Genomic DNA, 20,053 nt, shown 5'->3' with positions numbered 1-20,053 from the left:
CTTCCAGTCCCTGTGGTTTAAAGAACTACCTTCCCTCTGAGACTCTGCACTTGGCTGAGCTAATCTAAACTGACAGTAACTGTACCTCTCAAGGTGGTCATGAAGTATACAGCAACGCCAATGAATGCTGCTGTATCATGAAGTATGTACAAAACGGAGAAAATACATGTTCTGATTAAATCATATACTGCAGTAAGCAATTCAAAGCAAGTGACTGTCTCACACCGTAAGTGATACCACTGTTAGGTGTATTTACAGTTATCCTATTCCTGATGGTAAGTCATGGTGCTAATGACATAAAACTGGAAGAGATAATCAATCTACCATTTACTGATCCTCAGTTTAGGATGGGTTATTAAACTTGTATTTCCACTTTATAAAGTTCAGTTAGCAGCTGAACTTGCAGTTAAGACATATATATATATTAGTAGTCAATTTTCACTGTCATGCATAATCTTAGTCATAACTTCCTTAAGTGAGAGGGTAGTTGATCACAGCTATCCTAATATTGCAAATATTTACATTTGCAATGTAATCATACTCACCAATGATTGCTGTGTCTATTCAGCAACAGCGGCTTAAGCAGTTGTCACTCCCTGCATTACTCTGTGCAAGTATTTATATGGCTATTCAGCAACTGAGAACTCATCTCGTGGAGAAATAACCCATTACTATTTTGTTGTCTATTTGTTTTTCCCGGGTTATTTTTCAGGTTGTTTGTCATTTCCCTGGTGTGGTTCATTGCACTACCCCATAAATGCTTAAGTGATTCAGCACTGAATGTCCAATCCTAAGACAATTTAAATGGCTTAATCAGGATCTTTAAGTCCCTCTTCCTGTTAAATCTTCTTTATCTGCATCTATCTGCCATATCTAGTAGAATCAGTTTATTATGTTGCAGTTTTCTCTGCTCCTTAGGCCTTTGTGGGTGATAACTGCTTGTCCTTCTGTCCCACAAGGCTAATGTCCTGTACCTTGCAGGTGCCAACTAGACTTTTCCCTTCAATCATCTGAATGCTTTAACATAAATAAAGCTAAATTTGTTTGAAAGCAATTGCTACCATATTCTGTTAAAGGGATGCAAAATCTATTTCAGATCTGAAAAGCGGTTCATATGTCTAAAACCAGACTTTTTTTTCCTAGCTTTGTCATCTAGTCTAATAAACAATGATGCTTCACCTTTCAAGCCCTAGTTTTGCTTCCTCGTGGGCCTCCATGTGAACGGAACATGACTGAAGCCAGTTCAGGATGGCATGCACATGAGTGAGAAGAAAGCAAGCCAGCAATGGACCAAGAACCCCTTCCACCTTCTTGATGGAGGATTGTGTCCAAATTCCCAGGCTGGTGCTTGGTGGAAGGTATGAGTTCCCTCAGCCCTAGTCAGTTGTTCTTATGCTGCCCCTTTTGCTTCACTGGCCTAGCTATCACAACAGCAAAAAAGGATATTTTTCACCTGATTCAGTTTCCTACTCAGATCCTGTCATGGCCATGCCCTGGAACATGGCAGAGAAGGCAATCCAAAAGTAGGTGATGCCACTGTTTGTCCTCGCACAGTGCCACTGAAAGACCCTGGCCAATCCTACGTATTTGTTACTCCTCTTAGTTTGAGTTACTGTCTCTAAGTGGCTCAGTAGACAAATGCTTTCTGTTTCTAGACTTATGATATATCTAAATAGCTACAATGACAAAATTTAAAAGTGGAAGAGCCGTTTTCCTGTTCCCTAGAATGAAGAATACAGCAAAATGTCAACTCTTCCTGGTAAAATTGGCTGAACTTCAGCTTTTGACAGTGTAATAGTCTATTGTGTTATGAATATTTTACATTCACAGCCAGCATGCAAAGTCTCTGAGCACAGATTAGATTTCCATTAATACAGTTATCTATCTTTTGGCCACTGTGCATCAAACTCCTCTATTCCTTATGAGGGAATCAAATAGGAGTTCAATTTCTTTCTTATTTTAAAGGTAGAGATAATATTCATTGGAAGTGTCTTAGTTCTTTTTTTTTTCCCCTCTTACAGCATTAAAGTATATTTTTATTTCAAACTGACTTTCATATTACAATTGTTAGTCTATGTAGTAAAGTTTACAAAACATAGTCTGTGCAGTATCTCTAGTTAGATTGGATTTAATATTATTTAAATATGGAAATGAATTTAATTTCTGCAAAGTTAAAGCTAAATTTTAAGCAAAAGAAACTGTTGGGAACCTGGAAAGCTTGGAAAAAAAAAAGCTATCCATGCAATCAGCCCTTTAAATAATAATAATAATAAAAGACAAACACTGAGATGAATGAGCATTGAGATGAAGCTTATGTTATAAAATTAGCTTTAATCCTCTGCTACTTGTGTCAGTGGAGATGAATAAATTGTGAATCAAATTAAGAACAATCCCACAGACATCAACATTATTCCCACTGAAATTCTAAGTTAGCATGAACAGGTAGTAGGGCAGACTGGTGAAGTGAAATCCTAAACACATTTAAGTTACTGGGACTTGTTATGATTTTCTCCATTACTCTCTTACTGTAGATTTAAAATGATAACGCTACATAAATTCTCAAAACATTATCTTCACAAGCAGATGGTCTGGACTTTTTTTTAATAAATGAAAACTTGCATTCTGAAAAAAAAAAGAAAAACAGAAAAATTTTAAGTGCTTAAGTGGATGGGTTTTCTTATACCCAGATTAATTTTGGGTTTGATTATTAATAACCTAGTGAGTACAGCAATATCTCCCTGTCTAAATCATCTTAACTGAAGATCTAAAAGAAAGTAGTTCTACTACTCATATACTAGGAGGGTTTTACTGGGTATTAAAAATCATGCCTCATCTCAATTGATTAAGTGCCATATATGATCATTTAGATGTATAACCTTAATTCTTCCTCTCAAAGCTGTGTCGTGGCCGATGGCTTTGCAAATGTACTTTAAGCCTATTGACTCAAGCTATGGCCTTTACATCCTTAACTTGAATGTTATCATATAGCAAAAAAAATGAAATGAGCTTTGTTTTTTTTTTTAAAGGCTAGATTCATGATATTCATAATACAAACATAATTCCAGTGTTCAATATTCTCATTCAATCGCGATTGTTCAAATGTCAGTCTGAGACCTCTGATTTTGTCTATTTCTCTCATATATCTCTGCTTTTACACAGCTTCTAAAGGACTGTTATTAAAAGGCCTCCCTTAAATATTAAATTACAATTAATGAGTGCTTCTCTCCTTTAAGAACACAAAGCCAGGCCTTGTAGGTCAGATCAAAGGTCCGTCTCTTTGAGTATCTTCTCTCCTACTGTGGCCTAAAGCAGGTGCTTGAATATTCTCTCTCAGCCTCCTACAGATGGTTTTTGGTTCAAGGACTTCCTGAGCTAGCATTAAAGAGTATTTCCATATATTCATATATTCAGTACCAGTCATGGGTTTTTCTTCCTAAGTAGGTTAATTCAGCGATTTAATAGTATTTTATCTGGGGATGTTTTGGTATGGTATTGAAAGGTGTGAAGGACTTTTTCTAAAGAAACAAAGAAAGGAAAAACAGAGTTTGTGTTCTTCGGGGGCTGCCAACGCCATCTCTTTTGTCTCCTGTGGTTCCACTGATGTAGACTTGCTGCTCTGAAAGTCCTGCCTCCCTCACCTGTGAATGTCACACCACTGCCTGGCACCTTGTAGGGGAATGCAGGTGCCTTGGTTATGAAAACCAAGGTCTCCACTGGAGGAAGCAGTCTTTCTTTATCAGTACCGGGCCCTTGAACTTGGCTTGGTGTTCAATGGCGAGCCACCGCTGAGCATGGAGCATGGGGAGAAGTACTCATGGCAACCTGTGTTGCTAGGCAGATGGATTATTGTGTTTTGTTCCTGCCACAGTGTTCTCAGGGATCCTGGCTTCATTTCTAGATATAATTAATGGTAATAAAGTCTGAAGGTTAAAATATGTGGATCACTAGGGCCGTTTCTGTGCCTGGGTGGGATGGGGAACAGCAACCTGGCACTTGCATGTAAAAGTGAGAGATTTTTTCTGCTGCAGCTCTTCATAGTCCCAAAGGCTAAGCACTGTCATTAGTTCTTTGACATTGAGGAATATTGCTGAGGGGAAGAAGTGCTACTCTTTTCCTTTTTAACGTATATTTGGCCACTTTTCCCCAAATGCAACTTTCTTGTAACTGGACAGAAGCATCTAAAGATCCATGGGATCACAGCTGTATATAAGCAACAAGCGGTATTTACCAGGGCAGTTCCAATGCCATGCCATCCAGGGACTGAGAAGCATTTCAGACGCTGCCATTACAAGCAGACTTAGAGCCTATTTTTCCCTTCTGAGTTTTCCTTACAGACTCAGCAAATAACTGAGCTTACTACCTCTAAACCAGCATCTCACCCTGGCTGCCTTCATCCCTATTTCTTCCTCACTTCCGATTGCATGGTACAACTTCCTGCCTGGGCCAGCTCAGATGCTTGGCAGACCCTTTGCCAAATTTCTTAACATGGCAGAAGCCTATTCACTTTTTGATGGATTGTTTTTCTACTACTTCGGTGACTCGTATCTTCTCTCAATGAATAGCGCAGCTAGTACAAGGTAGAAGGAGGATGTGCAGCTGGCAGTAGTGAAGGAAGGACAAGAACTGAAGAAACAGCTGGATCCTCCTTTTTCAGCATCAACGAACTCCTGGTGTCCCATGGAAATATACCATCTGATATAATATTTAAGGGATCAGATTTTGGGCTTCAGGGTTGAAGTACTTGTTTGTTACCTGTGTGAAGAATTAAAGGAACTCTCTTGTCAATTTTTGTGCTTCTTGCTATTCTATAGGTCAGAGCGGGAAGATTTTTCTTTTTCAAAAAGAAAACAGTAAGATGCCAGAAATGGTTAATAAGAAAACGGCAGCAGTCTGGAATAAGTCAATGGTAGGACTATTAATGGGACACTATTTGTCTGGCTCTACCACTCTCTTAGACTTCTTGTCATCTGGTCCAAGGATCAAGGTCTGCAGTAACAAGGCAAACAAGCCAAAAGAGAAGCCGTGTCCCCTCCCACGCATCAAGGAACAAGGTAGCTGCTCTTAATGTAATTTACCCAAAATTTGAAGGAAAGACACAGCTTAGGCAAGGTACGATGGAGGCTTTTTCTTATTTTTATCTGCTTGCTGTGTATCATTTGGGTGAACAGATATGTTTAGATAATTCTCTGTTTTGAAGAAGCTGTTTCTGAGTCACTCAAATCAGCAGTTGATCCCAGAGAAAGAGTGGAACAACTATGCCATATGCACTTGGTGAAAAATGGTTCTGCAACACAGAAACACCTTCTGATTGGTAGGGCTGCGCCCTTTCAGCTGCAGAGGAGTTAAAGGTAGACTCCCGTCACAGAATCGTAGCTATTAATTTACTTTCTCTCTGATGGACAAATGAATACACTTACTTGTGTTTTCAGTTTTACGGTCCCAAAGAAACCACAGAGGGAGTTCCATAGCGAAAGTCTTCAGCAACTGGTTGGAGAAAAGATGTGTCCAAATACTGCAGTCCCCAAACCATGGGGGAACAGTCCTTTGTGAGACGTTACTATTCCTCCTTGAACTACTTTATCTTCTATATCACTTCTCCCATTTTAGAGCTGTTTTTTGTGCTGAGCAAAATTTCTGAACATATGCATGGAAAGTACACAAAACGTGTGATAAGACCCTGATAGCTGAGAGAAATGTATGCGATGAAATTAGGCGCAGAGGCAAGGGTACCTTACCACTATTAGACGTCAGTGGATTCAGGCTTTGTATCAACAATGCTGGTTCCTTCCGTATTTTTCCCTGAGATATTTTTTTGACATTTTTAAAATAAAAAATTACAAGTTTAAAAGGGTATGTTCTCTTCAGAGGAGCTCTTTAAAGATCTTGCATGCAGCAGCTGATATTTCAAGCTGTTGAATTAGTAGTTCTGGGTTTCCTTTTGTACTTGCCTGTGCCAAAATGCGATTAGTTGTTTCAGCCCACTCATACCCTTGGTTTGAGATGTCTGTGCATTAAGTTAGAAGGGAAACAGTCATGTGGTTCAGGTCCAATATTTGATCTGCATTATAATTGTTAACATTTTTTTCCTACATAGATTTTTCAAGATATGTTGCCAGGAAATTTTAAAGTGGTGAGTTCTCATTTTGAAGTGCTTTCTCATTCCATATTTTGTTCTGCTTCTGGAGACAGACAAGACACCAAAACCTTGTATGTCAGGAATTGGGGGAAGAAAGGGAAACAGGTGCTGACATTTGGCTGCGAGCTATTCAAAACAAAAGGAAACTCTGGTCTAGAGCAGGCAATGCAGACAAAGCACTTTGACTTACAGTAATTGTTCTGAGTGGAACATCAACAGCAGAGGCAGGAGAGTGTGAAATACTGTTTGCTGAAATTAGTAATAGCTGTAAGGGACAAAAGATTTTGGAGCTAGGCTAGGGGTGTCAAACTTATCAAGTATAAAATTCCAGGATTTGACCAGTACTTTTATATGTTTGGAATAAAGCTCTCCCAAAGGAGCTATCATAGCAGCGAGTAAGGGCCTGAGTCAGCTGCTACAATAGGACATAGCGTGGTGAACACAACATCATATCTGTTGCCTACTTCACAATTTCCCCTTTCTTTCCGGCTTTTACACACTGTTTTTGTTCCAATCAGTCTTGGAGGAAACTGAGATAAGTATACATTAAATATGTAAGGCTGGTAAGGAAAGCCAAGTCTAAACCCTGGTGAAATTGCTGGGAAGATGTTAAAACGTAAGTGTCCTGAGTGGAATGACTGTCTTACCACTTCACATTTGTGACAACTCACATCAAGCCAAAAACTACTGTAAAAACACAAGATTGCTCTTTGCTCAATCAGATAAATGACAGAGCAAGGGGGAATGTTTTTAAACTAAAAGAGGGGAGATTTAGATTAGAGGTTAGGAGGAAATTCTTCACTCAGAGGGTGGTGAGGCACTGGAACACATTGCCCAGAGAGATTGTGGAAGCCCCATCCCTGGAGGTGTTCAAGGCCAGGTTAGATGAGGCCTTGAGCAACCTGATCTAGTGGGTAGCATCCCTGCCTATGGCAGGGGGGTTGGAACTAGATGATCTTTGAGGTCCCTTCCAACCCGAGCCATTCTATGATTCTATGAAGATTCTCAATAAATTTGCACAGTAAGCAATATCTGTATGTATTCTAAAGCTGAACGTTGTTCATATTTGGCGTATGGGTTTGGCATGAAAACCTGAATGACTGGAAGAGTATTTTTTAAAGCATTTATTTGGGGAATCTGGTAAACACTTTGAATTAAGTCGACATTTGTAGAAGAGCTCTAAATGTCCTATGATGAGTCAGGTGATCTGGAAAATGACATAAGAAATCTAATGCTTGGGCACAATATTGAAGAACATGAAATTTCACATTTAGAGTTGGAGAGGGAAGTAATAAAAAACAATGTATTTTGCACTTGTCTTTGGTTTCAAACATATGGCTGATCCACTACAATAGATCTATAATCAGGAAAGATGAAGGTTTTATGTGTAGAGGGGTTGAGGGAATAAGAAATGTGACTTCATCAGACTGAAAGATAAGGGCCTTTCCTTCTTCTGTTGCATTCCAAATTCTGCATTTGGCTTCTGTGTCATTCTCACCAAAACTTCTGTTATCTGCTTGAGAGGAAACAAATCCGTGTTACTCATGTAGTCAAACATATACCTTGAAATATTTAGTTACTTTAATAAACTGTTAAAGTCTATAGATAACCATTTGGAAGGATCAGCTTTGTTAGAGAGTATAATCATCCGTTTTCCCAACTGAGTAATTGCAAGTTCTCTTGGGTGTCTATTATATCCTCTCTATTATATCCTCTTTACTCTGAGCTACGTTCAATAAAAACACAGAAATAAGTAAGTGGCTGAAAGGCACCGAGGATAGCTATTTCCTGCGCATAGCAAATCTTATAAAAAAGTGATTTTTTAGAGAAAAGAAGCCCTATTTTTTTTTTTAATTTTAATTATTCTAGTCCTACACTAATACTGAACGCCTCAAAGCTGTCTGTTCAAGAGGTGGATATGAGTGTGTGAAGAGGCATTATCCAAATAGGCTTTGCAAAATTTTAACATCTGACAAGCAAGCACCTGCTGTAGTGAGGACATTTTAGTTCTAGGAATCCCCCCCCCCCCCCCCCCCCATTTCCATGAGTATATGGTTGCATCTTGTTGGAATGTTAATATTTGTATGTTTTTTACTTTCATAGTTGTTTCAGAGTTGGAAGAACCATGCATTGCAAATACGTCTGCTAAAATACACAGCTATATTTAAACTGCAAAGTTTTATTTAATATCACTGAGAATATTTTAGCTGTTTCAGAGCGATGGTATTTAGAATAAAATGTTCTTTCACTTTCTAAAGCCCAGATACACAGAAATCTCTGCAGTTGCTGGGAAAACTAACAAGAAAGGAACGTTGTGAAATGGCAGACTGCTGGGGCTGGCCCACGGCCTCCCTGCCAGGACAGCAGCGTGAGCACCTGCCGCCACACGTGCCTGATGTAGCTTTTGGTGGTGGTTTATGTTTTCTGCCACCTTGGCATGGCAGGGGTGATGCCCTAAACACTGCTTGGGATGGTGGGGACCACGGGTGTGGGGTTCCTGGCGGTCACAGGATGGTTGCAGCCTGCACGCCTGGGCTCCGTGTTTGGGGTGCAATTGATGTTTTTGGGCGTCAGTGCCCAGGGCTGTGGCTCACTGCTCTTGAGAACACGCGGTGCAGTATCTAAGGTGTGAGACTCGGAGACTCAGTGCACCGCACCAGCCATGTTTCATTTCACTTTGATTTGAGCAGCCTCCGTGAGGGCCGCAACTGCTTGCCAGGGCGGAGGGAAGCGAGGTGGCTGTGCTTGGCAGCCGAGGCCCGGGGCGGCGGCCGCGGCCCTCAGCCGCCGCTCCCCGGGGACCGCCCGGCCCCGTCCCGTCCCGTCCCGTCCCGTCCCGTGCCGTGCCGCCCGGGGCAGCCGGGGCGAGAGGGCCCGGTGCGGCCCGGGTCGCCATGGCGACGGCGCGGGGCCGCTGCCATGGCGGAGAAGGAGGGGAACGGCGAGGGTAAGGGCGGGCCGGCGGCCGCTCGGGGCCGGGGAGCCGAGGGTCGAGCCCCGGTGAGGCGGGCATCGTGCCCGCTTGGATGTGCCAGGCTCCCTCTGCCAAGAGAAAACGTAATCTGTGCCGCCGGTGGCACCGGGGCTTATTTTTAGAGGCAGGCGCGTTGTGCTTCAGGAAGCGCTGCCAGAAATGGGGTTTTGTAGGCTAAAGGTAATTCCGCCTGCAGGGGCGTTCGAGTATGGTTTCGAGAAGAGCATGCTTTCTGTAAAACTCGGTGTTGTGACTTCGTTAATCCATCCCTGCCATACACTCGTGCATGTCGTAGTACTTCAGAGATTCCGAGTGCTGCATTCAAAATAATGTAAATAAGGGATTATTTCACATTAATTAGTAAAAGCAGTGTTCTCTGTAGAAAAGTCGTGTGTAAATAGTCATTGTGGATAATGCTGAAGGGTTAAGTTGATTTTGGTAGAAGTATTTCCAAGATATGCTTTGCAGTATAGATACATTGGATAAATGAAGAATTAAGACCAATGTCCCTTCAGTGAGGTCGGTTCTAACCATGTTCTAACCATATTATTTCTTTTATATTGTTTTTCATTTGTGTTTAGTCTTGAAAAAGCACATTTTTAGCATCATTCCAGTTTTACAAAAGAAGCTGAGGCACAGTGCTGGCAGAGGTAGGTGAAGATTATAGGATAAGAGTCTAGAAGTCTGCTGAACCATCTGAGAAGAGGGAGTCTGGCGTTCTGGCAGGGTAACAGGATTGGGAACTTCTGCCTTCATATATATTTTGGGCAGCTGTATGGATGGTATTGAGCTCTTGCACCATTTTGTTAATCCATAGACAGAAACTCCTGGAGAAGGAAGACGGTTTTTTGATTGCTTGATTAATGGCCTTTAATGAATTTTTTATAGTTCCAAAATACTTTTAAAGAAATTGAAGTACTATATTTGTAAAGACAGACTCTTTTGTTGACTTTTTTTTTTTTTAATTTACTTAAAGTGTTCTAACATCCTGTAAAACACTATTCCCCATAAAGCATAAGATGTAATCATCTAGAGGAATATTATGCTGTCATCCTAAATAACTGTGACCCCAAAACTCTGTTACCAGCCTTTCCAGACTTCTCAATAGATTGTGGGAAAGTGACAGACTAGGCTTTGGCTTCGTGTCTGCAGAATGAGGACAATGACCTGTACCACGTGGATAATACAAGGATGAGGCATGTAGCTTACCTTCAGTTACTCATTAGAATCTTACTCTGTTAGTAGGCAGACCAGTTGCTTATTGCCTTATGAAGGTGCCTCATTATTATAAATATGATTGAGGCAAACTAGCAGTCAGTGTCTCATTAAACTGCAGAAGCAATCCCATAAAAGTAAGATGCTCATATCCCTTTCAGAATTGCTATTAGACTTCTTGCAGAAAGCAGTTAGAGGGTTAATTAGGATCCCAGATTCTGGATTCACGCACTGATCATGCTTGCTTCTGACAAGCATTCCACGTATACACAAACCGCAGGTTTTACTTTATGATGTCTCAAACCGAACAATAACATTAGTTGTATTTTCAACTAATTAGTCTTTAGGGTATTCCTCTTGATTCATCGTAGAACTGCAGTTTCACCAACTTTCATGGTAAAGGTTTCCCTTAGGTCCTATTATTTTCAAGTTCTGTCTTCTTCAAAGTTAAAATGTCTGCTTAAATGTTTTACAGATGTACAAGATGTGCACAAGAAAAAAAAAAGTGAAAGGTCAAATGCTGCAACCTCTTGTGCATAACATTGCTCACGCGAGTGTTACTCGCTAACTTACGTAGTTCTCATGAATAAAATCTTGCTTGTGCATGTGTTAATATCATGCCCATACTGTCTGGAGCTGTATGTTTTATGCATGAATTTATGTCCCTACATTTGTGCTTTCAGCATTGTTAATGTTTTTTTTTATACCCATCTGATTGCATTAGACTGTTTGCTTCATCTTTCTCTTTTGCATATTTGTTTGTATCTTTTTTCGTATCATTCTATTCCTTTCCTTTTTTTTTTCTATTTCATTCAGTCTGTCTGTTCTTCCATTTGCTCTCAGATACTTTCTTTATAATTTGACAGAACATGTCAGATTTTCTAAGTTTTAATATCTCTGATCTCAATACTGATGTTACTGGAACCTGAAAGTAAAATGTCAGACCGGTAGTGCCTGAAGTAAAACTAGACAGAAGACAAGACATATTTTTCTCCAGCTGGGATTTAAGAAATTACATGGAAGTACATAAAAGAAAGAACGCTCAGTGTTCCTATATCATTACGGTAATGTTGTATAAGTGATCAGTATTAAGAGTTTTTCTAAGACCATATTATTTGTGCCAGCACGTACTTAAAATGCAATTTATACGTCACGAATTTTAATCCAAAAGGAAGTAGATTAAATAGTCTGAGCTTCTGTTTCCCACACTTACACCCATATGAAACTGAATAACTGTTTCTGGATAACAGAGATCTTCCAAAAAATACCTGATGGTGATATGAAGACTTAAGGAGATGGAGAATAACCAGTTTGTGGTGATGATTTTTTTTTTCTGGTAAATAATTACTAGTTGTTCTGGGTAATTTAAATTACAGCTGCAGTATGTAATCAGTCCTCACAGATCCTTTTCCCCACTAGTGAAACACTCACATTGAGGTTGTCAGTAGAGATAGGAAAGAATTTTTACCTCTCTTTTAGTGCCTGGAGTAAATATAGTAACAATGTGTTGAGTCATACATATATCTGCTCTTTAACTGCCCTGGTTTGCCACCTGGCACACTGGTGAAATCAGAGATTTACTGCAGTTTACATTTGGTAGGAACAAGCTGCATATCCCATTCAACTATTAACTTCTGGCTAAGAGGCAGAGTTGCCACTGCTTTGGTTGCCCCGCTCGATCTTCCTACATCTGGGGGATTTAAACTTTCCTTTTACCTGTATCACCGTGGTCTGCTTGGAGTCTGTCTTTGCTGCAGAGATTAAAAATGCTCTCTTGCTGTTCGTTCCATTTTAATCGTTGTGAGTCCAACTTTAAGGAGCCCAGTGGCTGCCATGGGCACTGTAGGCAGTCGTAACCATTAATTCTGCTCAGAGCACACTTAATTAACACAAGAGTTTCAAACGTGACACAGCAAAGTGCTTAAGCTGTGTACGGCTTTGGGGAATCCCACTGAATGCGATAACATGATGCACATGGTGTTAAGCACATGAGTACATCTAAGTGTCTTGCTGTACTGAGGATTTTAAAATGTTTTCTTGGGTTTTCACAAGTAAGCATCAGTATATGAAAGTACGAAAGTTATAGATTAAATACTTGCAACAAACCTTCAAGCTAAAGTAGTTCGTCAGATAAATTCTTTCTAATTATAAAAGTGACTGTTTCGTTTGTGCCAAAAAATACAAAATTAGTCTAAGTTGTTAAAACAAGTAGCTTTCTTAGGGCTCAAGCAAGGAATATTTCAGCTGTAGAAGAATATCTATGGGAAGAATGCATGAGACCACTTAGGAAATCACTTTGGAATTTACAGATGGACACTATGAATATTTTTATTTCTTCTTGTTGATATTCCTGTGAGAAGCTATTTGAGGAGAAAAGTTTATAGCTTTCATTAGATAGCAATGCAGTTTAACATGTACCTTGACATCAATTTGAGTTATATTTTAGTATTTTGTACTTGAGACTGAAACAAAAAATAACCACAGGCTGTAGATTCCTGATCCTCTTGGCTCTATTGCAGTAAAAGTGACCTCAAATGCATGTAGAATAGGTAGTTGCAGATTGACAGGTTTCTTGTTTCCATAGCACATAAAATAGCAGAAGTTTTTCAGTTTGGTTCTACTTCTAGCTGACTTACTGAATACAAAATTAGCTGGTTTGCAGAAAGGCTTTAAACTTTTTTGTCTTTTAGACAATGCCAACCAGCAGATACGCAGTGCTGACAGGGAGCTAGAAAACTCCCACAAATTCTCTCTCCAACAATAGTTAACGTGTTATTAAGAATTTCCATGTCTACATACTAATTATTCTGAGATCTGAGTGTTTTTTTTTTTTTTTTTCCCAGTTCAGGAGCACCTTTACTGTATGTGAGCAGATACTGTTTCATTGCTGTTGGCAAGGCAGGGGGAAGGCGATGGAAGTAAATGTGGAAGTGAGGTCCCAGCCCAGCCTGTGCTGAGCCTGCAGGCACCTGCTGTGGGGTAAAGGGCGGGGGTCCCCAAACCCAAACCTGGCTCTGGTGGGTTTGGAGGCTGGACTGTATGCTACATGACAGGTCCCATGGGATATTTTTATACGTGGTCTTTAATATCAATCTTTAAAATAAAATACAGACTCCAGCTCTCAGGGTATGTGAAATACTTACTGCTCAACGTGATGTATGTGTGGGTAGTACATGATAGCCCTGTGAATGGAAGGGATTTCCTTGAGTCCAGCCTGCTGTTGCAAACAACTTTCACAAGTCACTTTCACAGACTTACCAAGCTGCATCTTAAAAATGGTAAGGATTTTTGTGTTGTTGGTTTAAGTTGACAGAAGTTTCTGGACCGTTATTGCTGATGATCAGGTTAAAATTAGACATGAATTCTGAAATGTATCCATGGACAGCTTGTATTCTTTGGTTTTTATTTTTTGTACTTGCCAACCTTCTTCATTTCTTTATAGAAATGTCTTATCCCCCATTGATGATAAATGTAAATGCCTTAAATCTGTCAGCTGAAAAGCTGTTCATATTCAAACTATTACTCTTAGGCAAACAGAAAATTGGAGGTTGATGTTCATTCATGATATGTAAAGAAAGTGGTTTAGCACTGCAAGTGATGCTTTCAAGGCAGCTCCTTAAAAGCAAGCAGCTGCACCAAGCCCCTGTAAATCCCGTGCCAGGTCGTTTCACTTTCACACTCTTCCTTTGGCTGGTCCAAGTCCTCACCCCAGAGCAGAGCAAACAGAATTGCAACCAGTAGAGAAGTGGTGTTTATTAACCCATTTGAGACCCTGTGAAGAAACTTCAAGGAGTTGAGGTACGTAGCAGCATGGTAGCAGCATGTATTAAAAGTCATCCTGAAAAACATTAGTTCTCACCTTTCATTTTAGACAATTGCATGTCTTTCAAATGAGGAAAGTTCACACGCTGCTGTATTCTAGCAGCGCTACTGTGCCGCTGTAGTTAGTTAAACTTTCTGCTAGTTTATGTTGGAAAAAAATTACTTCCAGGAGCTCTAATATCCACGTGATTCTGATCTCCGCTTCATGACCACTTCAGCAGTCAGTGTGCAGAGGCAGTTCAGCGGGCACATTAAATTTAGGAGGTGCTTGGTGCAGATGTGCTCAGCCAGGTGTGCGTGCGTGCTGTTGGCGCCCTGCTGGGGCATCCCCAGTCCCGTCAGAGTTAGCCAGGCCTTGGGGCGCACAGCAGCCACCGCTGCACTGCTGCAATTTGTTGTGAATTCGGTCTTGGAGTTGTCCCTTGTGGCTGTGCCACCTGATTCTTTGGCCAGCCCTGCGGAGAGCCCAGGAAAAACAGAGGTAAACGCCCTCAGGGACCGTGCAGTACAGCAGCACGGGCTGCCTTCTGCCTCTGTTGCAGCCTGTGCTAGCTCTTACCTTTCAGAGGCAGCTGGAGGTACAGCGAGACTCTGAGCATTGCCAGGAGAGCTATATATCCTTGCAGGGCACTTTGCCGCTGGTGATGAAAGAGAATATAAGTATGGGCTAGACATCACTCTTTCATTAGCTCCCAGGTGTGGCTGAGATGAAAGATACAGAACAAATTGCAGCAGTGGAGATTACTGTTTTTGCCAGCTCGGAGCTGCAACAGGAGTGCTGACTGGAACAACTGCCAGAGTTGGGAATTTAGGGGTGTGCAAGACATCCCTAATGGAGATTTATGCTGAGCTTATCTCTGCCTGATGAAAAGGAAGTCTACGTGCAGCTGGTATTGACTTTAAAATAAGTGTGGCAATTATTTTTGCAGGCTAACAAACGTCAAGTGCTGGCATTTCTTTTACTTCACTCTAGGAAGGATAACATCATGACTTTCTGCAAGAAAAGTAGAAGATATTAATTGTATATTACCTGTGAATCACAGGTGTACAGGAGGCAGTGCAGATCTATGCACAGATAGGACTTTCTTGCTCTCTTTTGATGGCTGGAAGCATATTTCCACATCCTCTGCTCAGCAGACAAGTAAGATTTTTATATGAAAAGGAAATTTCCCCCCGTTGTTCTGCAGGTTAGTATGAAAAAGTGTGCTGTTTCACTGCCCTCCGTGCCGCTTGTATGCAGTGACAGGTACTTGGCAGCTTGTCCGAAGACAGCAGCTAGCAGAAGGAGAGCTTTGCTCCTGGAGCTGGACCCGTGCAAATGGTTATGGTGAGCAGCATTACTCAGGGCTCGCATGTTCGGCTCGTGCCGCCCGTGGCTCCCTGAAGGCAAACCCAGCTACCACTTGAGTGGCTGCGGAATAGATGCTTTGCCTGGCTGGCTGAAATCCATGTCGTAATTGAGAACTGTTAGGTCCCATTTGGTCACGTGTTTCTTGCAAATCCTTGTGGTGTGCTGCTTCCACAGTAATAATCTGCAGCTGGTGTGAGCACCCAGTGGGTGGCTTGGGAGCAGAAGAGGCCTGTGGGCCTAACGCGGCGTGGCTGGGGCCAGCTGCTGGGGAGGGCAGGGGGGGCCTGTCCTGGGAACCGCAGCTGAACATCTCATGCTGCATCCTGGCTGGTACCCTAAAAATGCTACAGATACTCCTGACGTAAAATGTTTGACAGCGTATCAACCGAAAATGCATGTTGTTAAGATTCAGGACTCTGTAGCCTTTTTTTGTGATGTGTCTCTTTTTGTAATGTAAGTGTCTCATCTCAGAGCACTGAGGCCAGTCCCATTCGGCCCTTCCCTCCTTGAAATGCAAAAAGACTAAGCAGATAGGAGGTGAAAAAATGTTTTAACACATGACAAAATATGAGAGAAAGAAAGAGAAGGAAAGAAAGAAAGAGAGAAAGAGAAAAGAAAAAGAATGAAAAAAAAGAAAAAGGAAAAGAAAAAGAAAAGGAAAAGAAAAAAAAAAAAGAAAAAGAAAAAGGAAGAAAAAAGGAAAAGAAAAAGAAAAGGAAAAAGTAAAGGAAAAGGAAAAAGAAAAAGGAAAAGGGAAAAAGGAAAAGAAAGGAAAGGAAAAGGAAAAAGGAAAAAGCCAAGAAGGCTTTTTGTAAGGACTTTGCAGCAACAAATGCACCACGTATGGGCAAACAGACTTGCATGAAAGCTGGAGAAGCCATTAGGGTCACACTAGGTGCTGTTGCGTTTTGAAAGTTGCTCATGAGAACTGCCAGGCATTTCTGCTTTAAGTAACGAAGATTTCAGGTTCTTTGAAACTGAGATTATCCCTACTTTTTGTCTAGAGGTTTGGACACACACGGGACACACCCTGCATGCGTTCCTTCTTGTTCCCAGTACGGCGCATTCCCCAGAGGACAGGCAGTGAGCTCTGTGTCACTGTTGGCAGCCTTGCCCTCCTTAATGCGGGGCTGACAGTGGGCTAGGACAGAATGGGTAAGGTGCTTACGAAGGTCAGGTCAGGGCACTGGCTGTCTCTGTTGACCATTGCAGAGCTCAGAGAGACTTTGTACTCGGGGTGAGACAAGCCTGTGAGCTGTAGCTGCAGGGAAGGGAGCAAGGCAGAGCACAGGGAAGGTGCTTGTCGCGGGGCGCTGGCAGCAGTGCCCCCAGCAGCCAGGGGCACGGTGGCAGCTCGGGGCTGTGGCCAGGTGGAGCTGCACACAGTCCTCAGCAGCGGCGCCGCAGGAGGCTGGACCTGGAGGGCAGCTGGAGGGCACGTATTTGTGCACGTCCCTGCTACTTAAAGGTAGTAATCCTCCTGCACCGTGTCATCCTGGCTGGTCAAAGCAGAGAGCAGAAAACCCGCCTCTGCTGCTGCGCACGTGGGGGTCCAGCTCGCATTGTCACTTCCTGATGGAAGGCTTGTGCCTACTCATACCCGCGAGGCAGGGGACGACTGCCTCCACTGGACCATTGTTCTTGCAGATACAGAAGGAATGCTGCAGTGTGCTTACAGATTGCTCACCAGAGAACATCAGAATCTTTTTAAGTTTTAACCTGAATTAGTCAAACACGTGGTTTTCGTTTCAAAACTTTTTTTTTTCCACGGCCTGGACTGGCTGGTCTTCTCTGGGTTCTGCCATGGGACACTGGCTGGGATTGCCCCAGGTCAGGAATCCCTTCTGCCTCCAGAGTCTGTCTCACCTTAATTGCTTGGACTGGGAACATGATCCGCACTGCATCTCGCTTGCAGCCCTGTCGTACCAAGCAGCCAGCCTCGGCTTCTCTGCTTCTCCTCTTTGGCAGATGCAGACCAAAGCGTGAGTTTATTTTGTAGAGAGAAAATAGGAAGGACTCCTTCCATACCATCCCACCTAAAGAAAAGCACAACAACAAACAAACAAACAGACAAAAACAACAAAAAACTGATCACTTACTAAACCTCAGCTACTGCCTCATGTTTGAGAAAATTGAACTCCAGCTGAGTATAACTAGGTAATATTCCTTGATCGCTTCCCAGGGTTGTAGGCTTCTCTTAATACTTAGGAAGATCAGTGCTTCATTCTCTGTAGATATAGCATAGATACACAGATTGTGTACAGTAAAAGCATCAGGGCATATTTTGTTGAGCCTTCCCTGAGTTGCACAAAGTACGCTTTGGACATGGATTGATACATGCCTGTGTTCGTCACTCAGAATTACTGCCTGCAAGGGAGTGGGATTTTCTCTAGCAAATCACATGACTGTAACATCATTCTCCTGTACGTCACAGAGTTGTATAGACTTAGCTTGCCATCACCAATAAGCTGCTCAGGAGCTCTTCGAACAGCGGAGAGGAGAGATTATCTTGCCTGTAGGGCAAGGGAGAAACTAATCACCGCCTTCTTTTTACTGGAAAATAAGTCTCATCAGCAGCATCTCAGCTGCTAAGGATGCAGGCACACATGGCATCTGAAGAGGTGAGGGTATGGTGACACAAGTAAGACATTATAATACATATGTGCAACATTATATATATGTATATATATTATATATATATATGTCTGTATGTAAGTGCAATATGATGTTAGCAGGATCCCTGCTGGGACCCAATCCCACTCAGCCACTCTTAACAATCAGCCCCTCCTTCCCTTGATATTCAAGGTCTGCTCGGTTGTAAATACTTTCAGTAAGTTTAGAGTATGTTTGGTTTGCATTTTATATGTATAAATATTTTTTATATGTATAAATATATTTATATGCATTTACTGCTTTGATTAACAAATTACAGCCCTCTTTTCTGGTGGCCTCCAGAAAGAATTGTGTAGACCCAGGGAAATTAATGTCTCTATTTCAGAAGCCTGGGCTTAGGGAGGCTGACAGGGGTCGTAGTATAGGAAGTGATGCAGAAAATAGCATTGCTCCCCTCCAACATATGGACAATTTTATGTTACAACAAGCACCTGTCAAAGAATTTGCAGAGGTAGCAAGGGTATCCCTCAATATTTGCCCTTCTCTGTTACCATAGGTTGCTCCATTATTTGCAGCAAGCCCAGACAGTGGTTGTAGTTCCACCGGGGCTTTGTGCTGGCATACTTTGTCATCTGCATCCCTGGGCTTTAAGTGCAGGCTCTGGGCAGAGCAAGCAGGTAGGATCCTGGTGGGGAAGTGCAAGTCAGGTGTAATACAGCAGCGGTTGTATCACTGTGAATCAGGGCACATAGGTATGAGTTACTGAGTGCTGAGGACACAGACTAATCTGTGTGGACTGCTGTGGGGGCTGTTTGTTTGCCCAGTGCAGACCAGGCAAAATAATGGCACCTTGCAGGAGCATCCTGAAGTGACGGCAGTAAAAGGGCTTTGATGACCCTGGCACAGGGATGTGTACTGTGAGGGAAAGACTTATTTTTTCCATTGCTGAAGAACCATACCTGACCCAGAGGGGGGGATGACAAAAGATGGTGTCTACTTATGGCTTCTTTTCCAGCTTGAAATGACATCGGCCATGGCCTGTTCTGTTCTGTTACAGCGTCAGATTAAGGATTTTGTGAGCAGCAAGGAGCTGGACTTCATATCATAGCAGCAATTGTTTCTATACTTACTTTGTTTCTCAACAGGTTTAGTAGTAGAAGTAGTTTATTAATTGTCCCATTAGTTTTCTTAGTTTTGGTTCCCACATGTACTAAAACTTCTGAATCTATGGTAGGTTAGAATGCCATAGAATTTAAAATACCATCTACTGAGCAATCAAAACATAGGGGAATATTCAAGACAACTTGTTTCATCAGCTGAAGTTACTGGCAACTTGTAGCCCCATTAGATGCTGCCAATGGACTGTCACGAACTGGGTATGTTCTGCATTTTACAACTTGGAGGTTGAAACACACAGTTGTTACACCATTCTTTTTAAAGTCTTTAATGGATTTCTCAACTTCTAACTGAAATAACCCAAATATTTCCATTGTGGTTGATCCAAACTTTAATTTTTATTACTGTCATCATTCTATAAAATAATCACATTTCCATAGCTAAAGCTGGAGTCAAGACAATGCTTAATTTTTCACTTCACTTTATTATATATTTTGCCCATATTACAGTCTTGTGTAAAGAAGACAAAAAGGAAAAAGAAAATATTTAATATTTTTGAGTCGGAATTTGATGTAGCTTTTCCAGTTCACTTTGCCACCGCCTGTATCATCAAACTGACAGCCTGCATTTTATTATCAGACATCAAGTTAATAGCTTGAATTTTCTAAAATCTTACTTGCTGGTGGTGGTTTTGTTCTCATCATGGGATGAGAACATGTTCTCATGAGATGTTCTCGTGCCATGGGGCTGTGCAAAGATCGTTCTGATTGCCCCACTCTGAGTTCTCCATATTGTGTGTCTATTTTTGAATATATAGTCCCTTTTT

The 20,053-nt window shown here is 41.7% G+C and overlaps 1 protein-coding gene across 2 annotated transcripts in view; it reads left to right on the top strand.

Annotated features, from left to right (window-relative positions):
- The first annotated feature begins 8,221 nt into the window (after positions 1-8,221).
- EFCAB2 (EF-hand calcium binding domain 2) overlaps positions 8,222-20,053 on the top strand; it is a 32,180-nt gene continuing 20,348 nt past the window's right edge. The window contains exons 1-2 of one of the 2 annotated variants that reach the window (XM_048079936.2): positions 8,970-9,083; positions 9,692-9,760. In XM_048079936.2, the coding sequence (XP_047935893.2) occupies positions 9,056-9,083; positions 9,692-9,760 (97 nt within the window). In that variant the 5' untranslated portion in view covers positions 8,970-9,055. Of the gene's footprint in view, positions 9,084-9,691; positions 9,761-20,053 lie in introns of both variants that reach the window. The other variant, XM_048079938.2, reaches the window with a different exon arrangement.

The sequence above is a fragment of the Anser cygnoides genome, chromosome 3 (assembly GCF_040182565.1).
Source record: "Anser cygnoides isolate HZ-2024a breed goose chromosome 3, Taihu_goose_T2T_genome, whole genome shotgun sequence".
NCBI classification, from domain to species: domain Eukaryota; kingdom Metazoa; phylum Chordata; class Aves; order Anseriformes; family Anatidae; genus Anser; species Anser cygnoides.
Note: the sequence above shows the minus strand (reverse complement) of the source record. Positions and strands in the feature narration are given on the sequence as shown.